Source organism: Epinephelus moara, chromosome 15, assembly GCF_006386435.1.
Source record: "Epinephelus moara isolate mb chromosome 15, YSFRI_EMoa_1.0, whole genome shotgun sequence".
Classification (NCBI taxonomy): Eukaryota; Metazoa; Chordata; class Actinopteri; order Perciformes; family Serranidae; genus Epinephelus; species Epinephelus moara.
Window position 1 is genome coordinate 8,352,341 of NC_065520.1, and position 12,374 is coordinate 8,364,714.

The 12,374-nt window shown below is 42.3% G+C and overlaps 1 protein-coding gene across 1 annotated transcript in view; it reads left to right on the forward strand.

Annotated features, from left to right (window-relative positions):
- The window catches only part of scn1lab (sodium channel, voltage-gated, type I like, alpha b), a 41,847-nt gene that overhangs the window by 22,180 nt on the left and 7,293 nt on the right, over positions 1-12,374 (forward strand). Inside the window, exons 16-24 of the mRNA XM_050063376.1 lie at positions 1,102-1,458; positions 1,635-2,159; positions 6,342-6,477; positions 7,095-7,249; positions 7,494-7,667; positions 8,677-8,799; positions 9,753-10,028; positions 11,845-11,898; positions 11,990-12,127. Coding sequence (XP_049919333.1) covers positions 1,102-1,458; positions 1,635-2,159; positions 6,342-6,477; positions 7,095-7,249; positions 7,494-7,667; positions 8,677-8,799; positions 9,753-10,028; positions 11,845-11,898; positions 11,990-12,127 — 1,938 coding nt within the window. The remainder of the gene's footprint in view (positions 1-1,101; positions 1,459-1,634; positions 2,160-6,341; positions 6,478-7,094; positions 7,250-7,493; positions 7,668-8,676; positions 8,800-9,752; positions 10,029-11,844; positions 11,899-11,989; positions 12,128-12,374) is intronic.

Consider the following 12,374-nt stretch of genomic DNA (forward strand, 5'->3'; position numbering starts at 1 on the left):
CCACTGAGGAAAAATTTGGCAGTGTCGGAAAAGCGATAAATGCCTAAATAAATTTAGATATCTGGAGCATAGACTGTAAAAATAAAGGACGTAGCCACTGGTAAATCACCCATTGGTTTGTGGACTCCCATTTTGAAGCCTCGAGTTCGGCATTTCAGCCGATGCCATCCTGTTGTTGTTTTTTTTGTTTGTTTGTTTTGTTTTTAAAGCCGGAAATGACCATTTTTGGACAAGAGACTGAAGCTGAGGGGTGAATGTAACTGAGACGCAGCTAATAATTTTCCTCAAAGTCAACCTGACATTCTCAGGAGCACAATGATGTCACCTTGAATCTGTGTATGAAAAACTGCAGTACTTTGGTGTATTTTGTAATTGGGGCTGAAAAATTTCAATGTAATTTGTAACAAGATACTTTAGAGTGGAGTCATTTTGTGTTTTCAGAATACTCAAAATACTTTCTCCATGATTCATGAAACATAAAAAAATAGGACTAGGTCAAAACGCTTGAGGGCTTTTAATTTGAAACAGGATGTGCCAGCATTCAGTCAATCACAGACTCACAGACTTTAATTCTAGCACTGTAGCGCTAGACCTGCTGTTGCAGTCAAGCCAAAAAATGAATGTAAATACAGCATAAAATCAGGAACAATACACTTAGACACAGTCACACAACAGAAGGGAGCTGCTTTCTCTGGAGCCTTTATCTACTGATCATTTAACAACCCCTCCCTTCCAGCTTTGGTTGGTGATGTATATCCCCGAGTGAATGGTGGAGACACTATCAGAGCCAAGTTCTGCTGATAACGATAGTTTTAAAAACGTCCTGGCACTGCCGATTAATAGGCAAAACTGATAACTCGATCAACCTCTATACCACAGCGTCGGAATCTTTCGGTCTGGTGATAAAGCAATAGTTTGACATTGTGGGAATATGCTTATAAGCTTTTTTGCTTTCGATGAGACTGATCACCACTCTTTACTTGTGCAATATCCAAATAAAATGTAATTATACCTAGTTAAAGTTTATTCATCTGTTGAATGTTAATCATCAAGCAAAAATCCAGAAAATCACACAGTGCTTTTAATGTTGGTTTAAAACAGCTGAGGGTCTTCAAACTGGCCAAGTCATGGCCCACTTTGAACATGCTGATCAAGATCATCGGTAACTCAGTGGGAGCTCTGGGGAACCTGACTCTGGTGCTGGCCATCATCGTCTTCATCTTTGCCGTCGTGGGCATGCAGCTGTTTGGCAAGAGCTACAAGGAGTGTGTGTGTAAGATCTCTGAAGACTGCGAGCTGCCCCGCTGGCACATGCATGACTTTTTCCACTCCTTCCTCATTGTGTTCCGGGTGCTGTGCGGAGAGTGGATCGAGACCATGTGGGACTGCATGGAGGTGGCTGGACAGACCATGTGCCTGATCGTCTTCATGATGGTTATGGTCATTGGAAACCTGGTGGTATGGGTTCTTCCTCTTTATGTCCTTTCTATAGTCCAGATAACACTGTTAAGATCATGGCAATAGCTTTAACTGAGCTTGAAGTTTTTGGATTGGTTAGAAAGTCAAGTCGCTCTGTGTACATGCAACAAAATCATGCAGAATTCATTTTCCTGCCTCATGTCTGTTCTCCCCAGGTTCTAAACCTGTTCCTGGCTCTCCTCCTGAGCTCATTCAGCGCCGACAACCTGGCAGCAACCGACGACGACAGTGAGATGAACAACCTGCAGATTGCAGTGGGCCGGATCCAGCGAGGCATCGCGTTCGTCAAATCCACAGTGCGGCAGTTCCTCCAGAGCCTCTGCTTTGGCGGGGGCGGTAAGGGCTCCGCTCTGGCTGAGGAGAGCAAACCCTTGGATGAACTGCACAGCAATGGCAAGGGCAACTGCATCTCCAACCACACAGTGGAGATCACCAAAGACCCCAGTGGGGTGTACATGACGGAGGGCAATGGACGGCCAGGTGGAGGGCTGGTAGTTGGGGTTGAGGTTGGTGGGGACACTACTGAGAAGTACCCAATGGAGGAATGCGACTACATGTCATTTATTCACAACCCCAGCTTGACAGTCACGGTGCCCATCGCTGTGGGTGAGTCGGACTTCGAGAACTTAAACACAGAAGATTTCAGCAGCGACTCGTCAGATGTGGAGGGAAGCAAAGAGGTAAGAAGAAAGATTGATTGTATGACTGACATTTCTTGAGTGACACAGCTTTTGTGTTTGATTAGCTCCTCTATATGTGTAATAGTTAACACCCGAGCCAGACGATGAATGAGTGTCAAGTTTGCATAGAGATAGCCTTTTCAGAAAAATGTCCAACAGTCAAGCAGTTTGAAAATAACACACCTGCTGACTCATTTGTACATGCATCCTGCTGAGGGAATCTTCTGGAGTTTACACTCAGTTCTGAAGCCCTTGGCAGCAAAAGAAAGACTCACAAATAATGACTCAAATGTGCCTTTGACCTATGTAGCAGGTGCACTCTTTTAGATGCACTCATTAGAATGTATGTGTCAGTGTGTTTGTGTACAGTGTTACATGGTTGACCTGCAAGCAAATGCAGTTCAGTGTGATACACACCTGCGTAAGAGACTGCTAAAGTCACGTTCCAACATGTACAGTACATGTGTGCATGTGTTAAAATGAAATTAATGAAGCAGCAAACTGCAATTTAAACAAAACCAAATACTTCCCTACTGGCATATATTTGTGGTAGTGTCACTTTTCTGTAATTCATTGCCTGTTTTAAAAGAGCAAAAGCCAGGTTTCGCTGATAAGTGTTGCCAGGCTGACAGAGCATTGGGACTGTGCTCCCTGATGATGTCAACCTGCCACGGTGGGTGTGGTGCCAATTCCCTGTGATTCAAAAACAACCCAGGAGGCTATTTCTAGCTATGGCACCACATGCTCCATATCTGGATCAGACTATGCTCTCTCACGTCACTGCTGATCCTGACACCCTGTAGCCAGGGGCTGGTGAAATGTTAGTAACACCAGTTGAAAGACATTTGGACATTTTGTGCCTATTGTGTCATAGAGTTCAACTCAAAAAACAGTCAAATCAGAGACAGGCAGTATAAACTTATGCATTTAGCGTTACACAATGAACATTTGGTGTGTCTGTTCTGTGAGATGACTATTAAGTGTCGTTGCTAGTGTAACAAAAAATCTATCACAGGAATACTTCACCCCCAAATGAGCGTTTGTGTATAAATTACTCACCCTGTCCTACGTTGAATTTGTGAAGAAAACTTTGTCCGTGGGTCTGCATTTAACAACTGCAAAACATCCCTTTACAAACTCTTTACAAACACAACTTGTGTAGAGTAATCCAAGTCTCATTTGTCCAGACGTTTGCTCAGTATTTCCCAAACATCCCTTTCCGACAGGGAATTGAACTAAAAGTTAAACTAACCTATGCTCTCTTTAAAGCCAGACTTCATTGAGAAAAACAGACAAGTCTCACTCACAAGTCAGTGCCCTGTTGGAAAGGGCTGTCTGTTGGGGAAGTACTGAGCATATGACTGGATAAATGGGGTTTTGATTATCCTGCATGAGCTGTGTGAGAGTTTATATTATTGATATAGTTTTGCTGTTATGGAACGCTGCCCCCAGCCCTGCGATAGTCTGGCGACCTGTCCAGGGTGTACCCTGCCTCTCGCCCGATGTCAGCTGGGATAGGCTCCAGCCCCCCCGCGACCCTCAAGAGGATGAAGCGGTTAGAAGGTGAATGAATGAATGAACGCTGCCCCCATGACTTCAGTTCATCAAGAATTTTCTCTAGTTTTTGGTTTCTTCGTTCAGCTGAGGCATGCCACAAAAACAAAGTTTTCTTTACAAATTCAGCGTAACAAGTAATTGATATACAAAAAGTTATGTGGGTGTTGAAGTATTCCTTTAAGAAAAAATGCTTTCAGGGAAATCTGAATTGTTCTCTGTGGCTAACATGTTCTCCCACTGTGCCTTGCGGCTGACCAGTGAAAGCAGACTTGAGGTTGTATGCTGGCTTTTAGTGTGTTTGACTTACTTTGTTTAACCCCCCATTTGTTATTGCAGCTGTGTCACAGGCGCTCTCAAGGTTTTCAGTGAGAGGAGAATTGTAAGGACCACTTTATTGTACCATAGCACTAACCATGAGGACTGCCTATGCCATTTACAGACAAACAACATATTTTTCTTTCAATGGATTGCCCGTTTTTCGTTCTTTGCCTGGTCTGCCCTCCGTCCCCCCACCCCAACCCCACCCTCTTTGTTTTATACCCTCCCCCCCCACCCCTTCTCCATACAGCAGCACACTCAATGCTGTAATCTTTTTCCCTTTACCCCCCCATCCCCCCGCCCCTTTCATAATTTATCTCCAAGCATCAGGCTGTATTGCAGTTACAAACCATTAGGAATGAGCAACACCACCCTTTTTCCATCGATAGACAAACTCATCTAACATGATCTTTGCTTTTGATTTCATTGCTTGGTTTTGACTTGGTTTTGGGACTTGATTGGCATCCAACACTCCGAGCTTGAGAATGAAGGAAGAGAGGAAGAGGTGGAGGAGGAAGAGAATAAGGGGAAAAAAGAGAGATGGAATGGAGGAATGAATTTTGCTGTAGTTTGACAAAATTCATTTGTCTGGTTCATAGCCCATGCATACACACGTTAAATACATGTACATACCCGTTTTCTGTGATATTTGAATAATAGTGAAATGATGAAAGATTCTTTCCAGAATTCTTTCCAAGGAGATCATTTTGAAGCGCTGATTTTTGCAGGGTGGCAAAACAGATAACACATGGCAACTTATATTTAATCAGACTTATTAATGATTACTATGAGGATGATTTCTTAATTTTTTTATTGTCAAATATAAACTTGAAGAAACTCCATCCCAGATTACATTTAATCCAAGCAGAGATGGTGCATGTAAACAATTATTGTGGATTAGTCGGCCCAGTACTTTGTGGCTCTACACCTGTGTTATCCACTTTCGTTCCACTGCAAATATCTCGTCACACAACTTGTGCAAATACAGTAAAACATGCCAACAAAATCTGCCAAATAAAAGCATGTTAGGTTAAGAGTGAAAGCCTCATATAATCCATGCCCAGGAGAGTTAAAATGGGTCTCTTGCTGAAGGACAGAAAGAGAAACCGGAGGGAAACAACCCCTCCACAGCGATGCCCTTGTGAGCAGCATGCTTCCATCATTCCCATGCCGTATTAGCTGGGTCCCACGGCAATCAGAGCTGCTGCACTGTCTAGGATGACATGTTACTTCACTTCACACGCCAGACAGATCAGACATGAGGCCACATAACACCATGTTTGCCCAAAGAAAAACAGACAGGAAGCCTAACGACACCAAAAAGTCTCACTATATGCAGATGATATTGTGATGTACATTAAAAAAAGATCACTGCATTTTAGGGTTTTAGAGGAGTGTTACCAGGGTTCAAAATTCAGAGTTAGCAAGGAAGACAGATGAACTTGACAGCAGCAGCAACACTTGTCCTCACATGTGTTGCATATTGCTGAGAAGAGGGACCTAAATCGTTGACTACCACACTTAGTCCTGTATGTTTTCTGGGTATGCATGGGAGCTAATTCAACATAGAAATGGAACAACTACAAAAAAAAAAAAGCCAGACCACATGCTGTCTTATAAACAGTGCACAGTACTGGTTTTTGCTGGTAAGCTAATGTGGTTATCCGTCTACTTCAACAACAACAGAAGAAGCTTGTACACTGCTTTCAAGGAATGGAAATAACGTGTTTTCATGTCACTCAGGAAAATGTTCAGCAGTCCTTCTGTGGGTGGATTCTAGCTTTGAGGTTGGGGGAAATTATTATTCATAGCTGTCTTTTTTGTAAATGGGATAAATTTGGGGCCCATTTGGGGTCATTTTTCAGTGGACATGAAAATACTTCAGCACACGTTCTGCTTGGTACTATTTCAGGCTTGGATTGATAATGCACTGGAATACTGCATGCACTCTTCCTCGAACTGAGGTCACATCAAATGTACCCACAGCGCATTTCTGTAACGCCAACCTCTCTGTGCCTTGTGTTGCCACATAATCTGATTTGAGCCATCAGATAAAACTAATGTCAAAGCCTGTAGGTACATTTGATCGATGCTGCATGTGATGATGATAATACGATGACTTTAAAGAGCCCAACTCTGTGAGCTATGACAGTGCCTCGTCTCCATGCTAAGGTATATAGCTGTGGCACTGGAGTACATGTGAATGGAGAATCACAATGATAACCAGCTCAGAAGGTTGGCTCCTTTAACCACTGAACTTGTGAGGCACCTAACTTTCTACTCTCATCTTCTTCCTCGTCCATGCAGAAGCTTGACGTAGAGCCCCAACCTCTGAGCTCATCGGAGGGGAGCACAGTTGATATTCGCCCCCCAGGAGATGGGGTGGATTCAGTGGAGCTGGAGCCAGAGGAGTCACTGGACCCAGAGGCCTGCTTCACAGAGGGTGAGAGGGATGTTAGGGTGATAGGCAGGGGATAGTGGTGGTGATGGGTAGAGGGAAAGTGGGACAGAGCAAGAAAGGTGGGAGCTGAAATGCTTGTACAGCACATTTCAAGACGCACAGTAAATCGCATTAACTGCTTGTGTATAGCACCGGTGTGTTATACTCAGCACTGAGTGACAGTGAATACAAATGCTCGGCAGGACAGAAAGAAAAGTGGTCTGTGAGATTGTCTTGGTTTGTGATGTAACCTGACGTTTAGTTTGACACACCACCAGTGCAATTCTGGATCTGCAAGTACCTCCTCGCAGTCTTTCCTGAGTGTGGAATACAGAAATAAAATGTTATGAGCAATGGTTTAGTGGTGTCTAAACCATAGTAGTAGCTGGGAAGACACATTCATTTGCATTACTTTTACCATTTTCTTGAGATTTGTGGTTCGATTCTAAATTTGTATGGAAACTGACTGAGTAAGAAAAGATGGGTGTTGTTTCTGTTGAGTCTAAGCTTGTCACATGGCTCGTTTAATCATGCTATCTCCTTTAGTCTACATGGACCTCATATTAATTTCCATGGCCATTTCATATGCCTCTCCCTCTACATTTCCCACATGCCTGCAGGCTGTGTGAGCAGGTTCCAGTGCTGCCAGATCAATGAGGATGGAGACCGTTTTAAGCACTGGTGGACACTCAGAAAAACCTGCTTTATCATAGTGGAGCACAACTGGTTTGAATCCTTCATCATATTCATGATCCTGCTCAGCAGCGGAGCACTGGTAAGTCTGTGTTTCTGTATGTGTGTGTATTTACCTTTCTTTAAGACCCAAATTCAGTAATAATCTTTAATACTTTTTTTTTGATAAATCATTGCTTACATTATTAACAGCATGTTGGGTAAGTGGTTCGTCCTAACACATCAGAGCAACAGTCTCCTGGGTTTGAATCTCAATCATGGTCACACCTGATTCCCACCTCATTGATTCCACCTACAGTGTTTACAATTATTTCCATTCTGTACAGGCGTTTGAGGACATTTACATTGAGCAGAGGAGGACCATTAAAACAGTGCTGGAGTACGCAGACAAGGTCTTCACTTACGTCTTCATTCTGGAAATGCTGTTGAAGTGGGTGGCATACGGCTTTGTCAAGTACTTCACCAACGCCTGGTGCTGGCTCGACTTCCTCATCGTAGACGTATGTATATTAGTCCATGTGAAAGTAAAGCTCACAATCTGGTATTATATCAAAGACAGTTCTGACTTAGGAATAGTCTGATAATTTGGGAAATACATGCTTTCTGGCTGCTTATGTTTATGCTAACTGTGGGGATAAAGCCAAGATATGATTATCTTAGCACTATTTTGTGTACAAATTAAAGAAGTAAGAAGTAATGTGTTAATCCACTTCAGAGGTATTGGTTTGAGCTTTAGACAGAACGAGGCTAGCTGTTTTCCCCTGTCTCTATTCTTCATGCTCAGTTAGCTAGGCTAAGCTAATAGCTTCCTGTAGCTACATATTTAGTGCACAGACATTAGAGTGGTATCTATCTCATCTAAAGGCACGGACACACCAAACCGACATCAAAAGTCTGTATTTGTCAATCAAAAAGGTAAAACTGGAAGAAACAACAGGGCCGGTTCAAGATGCTAGTCAGCCAGTTAGCACATAAATGTGTTACCGTGCGCCAGTGAACAGTAATACTAACAATTACAAACTATTTCTGCTGAAGAGCTCAGTGGCTAAAAAATAGTCTTGCCTGATATAGCAAGTTTGTTTTGATCTCACACCCTGACTTTAACCATTTGTTTACTTTCCTCACTTCTGGTTCTCTTCTCGTGCGCTGAGCTGAACTGCCAGTCAGAGGGATTTCATTCACCAACAGGCTAAACTGTCTGCGATGCTGATTCAACATGTTGAAAGCATATAAGAGTATTTCCCAAAATGCCAAACTATTCCGTTAATGGTTATCATACAGATATGAATAGTCAGTTTAGGTCATTGTTCATTATTGTCACATCTCTTTATCTAAAATTTCAATTCATTTTTAAACACTTTAAATTCTTAATGATCTCTCTCACTGTGTGCAGACTCATCATAAATGCCTAATCAGCCATCTTGTTCAAACACTCAGACTGACACTCTGCAGAGACCTTTTTCATTCCTCCCCTCCACCCCGCTTGTCTCTGTCATCGTCGTCTCACAGGTGTCCCTGGTCAGCCTCGTAGCCAACGCTCTGGGCTACTCTGAGCTCACCGCCATCAAGTCTCTGAGGACACTGCGAGCCCTGCGGCCCCTGAGGGCCCTGTCTCGGTTTGAGGGCATGAGGGTAAGGACGTCTTGGAGTAACAGCGGCACAAAACCCACCTGTTAATAATGATTGTGGGCAAGCTGAAAGCCTGCATGTGTGTTTATTTTCCCAAAAAACATTTACTGTTAAAATGTCACAGACTTTAACAGGATATTAACCTGCTGAGGCTCGACCACATTCTGCTGCTTTCAGCTGGCCCATGCATTTATTATTTTCTCAGTGTCTGTTTGTCCTCAGCTCAGGACTGCTAAAAGAAAATGCCACAGTATAATTTATATTTCCATATTCAGTTAATGTTTGATATCTGTTAAATGTTACTAGCTTGTTAGGGAGCCTGACTGTAAGACTGCATGCTTATTACTTCTGTAGACTTATCTTTTCCTTGCAATTCAGCACTGTACTTCTTCTATCTGCATGACTTTCTGCACATTGTGTCAATGGATTACTGTATATAGCTGTTCTCAGGCATTGTTCTCTGACGTTGCTTGTGTGGTGCCTTTGACCTGTAATTTTTTTCTTTGTTGTGTGTCTTTTTTCATTTACAGTCAAACAAAATGTTGTGACTTCATCCCGCCTCTCTAAGGTTTTTTTCTGTTTTGCTTTTTTACTTATCAAATGTTAACTTTTTCACCTATCCACCTTCTTCTTTCCAACTGTCATGTTGTTAGACTCTCTCTGTAGAGATGTTTGGTGCTAAGAGCTTTATGTGTGCAGACATTACATATTAGATAGAGCTTTGAATAATATAGGGTTGTTAGGAATTTTTAAATCAGTCTTGGCTTTTGTTCTGAAAACCGTAGAATCAGCTTTACAGCTCAATCAAATCTGGTGTCTTACTTAAGAATAAGTGATTAGATGATTGTAATGGCCACTTATCTAAAATCAAACAGCCTCTCTATTTTGGCAAGCAGAGATCTCCGTTTGACCGCCAGGAGCGTGCTGAGTTTGTCCGTGTGCTTCCACCTCTCCAGGTTGTGGTGAACGCGCTGCTGGGGGCCATCCCCTCCATCATGAACGTGCTGTTGGTCTGCCTCATCTTCTGGCTCATCTTCAGCATCATGGGTGTCAACCTGTTTGCAGGGAAGTACTATTACTGTGTCAACACCACCACGGACGAGATCTTCCCCATCGACGTCGTCAACAACAAAAGCGACTGCATGAACTTGGTCAACGCCAGCGCCCGCTGGAAGAATGTCAAAATCAACTTTGACAATGTCGGAGCCGGCTACCTGGCTCTGCTGCAAGTGGTGAGTCTAGATTCAGTGACACAGTTGGCATTATGAAAACGAAATGTCAAGGTATACATCTGTGTCTAGAAGGGTTTAGGATGCAACTCTCTGGCTTCTACTTTTGTCATACAGTTGACCGCACCTAAGTCACACAGAGGACACGTTAAGCAATTATTTTCCATCATTGACTGATTTTAAACTTAAAAACAATGGAACAAACGGCACTTCCCAATGACCCAAACCCACCACAGAAAACAACTTTAAAACAACACTAAACCCACACTGTGACAGTCCCCACATCACATGCCTCCCTCCTCTGCTGCTTGTACGGGAATGTTTTCTTCCCAGGCCAGGTGCGCCTCGTTGAGCAATGCAGCACACCTGTGCAGAGCTACAGCCGAGATAAAAGGGACACCAGCCATAACACCCACACCATTAAGACAATGAATAAATAGTTTGTCACACGACTGCAATACACACTGCGACAAATTACCACTATTTATTCATTGAAATTAAGTGCACTGGGCATTTAAAATGAGGAAATTAGTGCTTCTTCCCAGAGCTCTATGTTAAGATAAAACAGCTGAATACACAGATCAAAAGCACACAATCCACAAGACTCCAGAATCCAAAACGCGCTCAAGTCTGGAACGTGTTCAAGCCTCAATATGAAGCACAAGAGGTGTTGTTAAGTCACAACAGATTGGGAGTGCTGCTGACAGAAGGTGTCAACTTCTAATGCGGAACAAACAAGATCTTAGCACACATGGCCTTTTAACAAAGGGATGTCTTCAGATGGATTTATTTGTCCAACTTACAGTCCTTAAAATATTCGCTTTACTGTCATATTATATAACAGGAAAAATAATCTCAAAATATCATATCAGAGAAGCTGCAACTGCTTGAAAAATAACTGAATAACTGAAACGATTATCAAAATATTTAGCGGTTAATTTTCTGTCGAGCTACTAACTGAATCGTTGCAGCTCTTACACCTCATATTAATATTGTCAAAAAATGGCACCAGTCTTAAATATTCCAATAATATACAACAGATAATGACAAAATGATGTGATTGAGTGTTGTGATGATGCAATCATGTTGCAAACCCTCTGTGGGCTGTGGCACACCTCTCCATGGAGAATAAAGATTTTCTTTTCTTCCTCTGTCCAAATCCACACTCAGCCACACTCACTCTTATCTTAAAAGCCCTCTACAAGTGAAGGAAATGCACTTTTCAATAGAATTTGAAGAATTAGATAAATACAAATACCTAATATGAGAGTAGGATAATTCTTGCAGCTGTAATGATGTTCACCATCATTAAAACAGGTGGTTATTTTATTTTTTTTAGCTTTTCTGTGTATTTTTCACCCTAGAGGACAGCAGGTGCTCTCAATTTTGTAGGTAAATGTGCTCTGTCATGTATCTTTGCAGCCACCATATGGCAAAGTTTGAAGGCCTTTGTTCAGGCCTTTGTTACAGAAACAATATGGATTCATTCATCTCATCAATCTCTCAAAATCTTCTCTTTCCCCAACAGTGTATTCAACTCAATATGTGTTTCAGGCTTCAATGTGACTGAAAATAAAAAAATAAGTCACATATATGAGGTAATTCTGTTCTAGTCCCAAGCAGACAGTTTAGATAATAACTGAAAAGTGGGAAATATTAACCCAAACTCATTAAAATTCTCTCACAGAATGTTGCAACAACAGGGCATTCCCAAAGCCACCTTATATCCCAAATAACATCTTGCATTATTGGACCAAAATGAGGACCGAAATGATCTCCTACAGACTGACACACTGACTCTCCTCTCATCTGCTCTCAGGCAACCTTTAAGGGTTGGATGGACATCATGTATGCAGCCGTGGACTCTCGAAATGTAAGTCTCTCGGTGCCTAACAGAGGGACTTTTAAGTTGTGGTTATGACAGCCAGTCACATGTTTAATTTGTCCTGTCTTGCCTCTTGCAGGTGGAAGACCAGCCTGAATACGAAGTGAACTTGTACATGTACCTCTACTTTGTCATCTTTATCATCTTCGGCTCCTTCTTCACCCTCAACCTGTTCATCGGTGTCATCATCGACAACTTCAACCAGCAGAAGAAGAAGATGAGTTGCATTTAGTAACAGTCGCTGTCAGATAATGTAAACTCAGCTACTAGTCCTTCACACTTGAGTGGAGCCAAGCGATATGGCCAAAAACTAAAATCCTGCTTATACAGCTCTGGGAACACATCAGAGAAGAAAAACAGCCATCACTTTTTCTGTTTTATTTTTAGATGTAATAATATTTCAAAGCAGAGATGAAATCTCAGGTGGTCCCAGGCGTTTGGTCCACGCTGCTCGCTGTTATTAA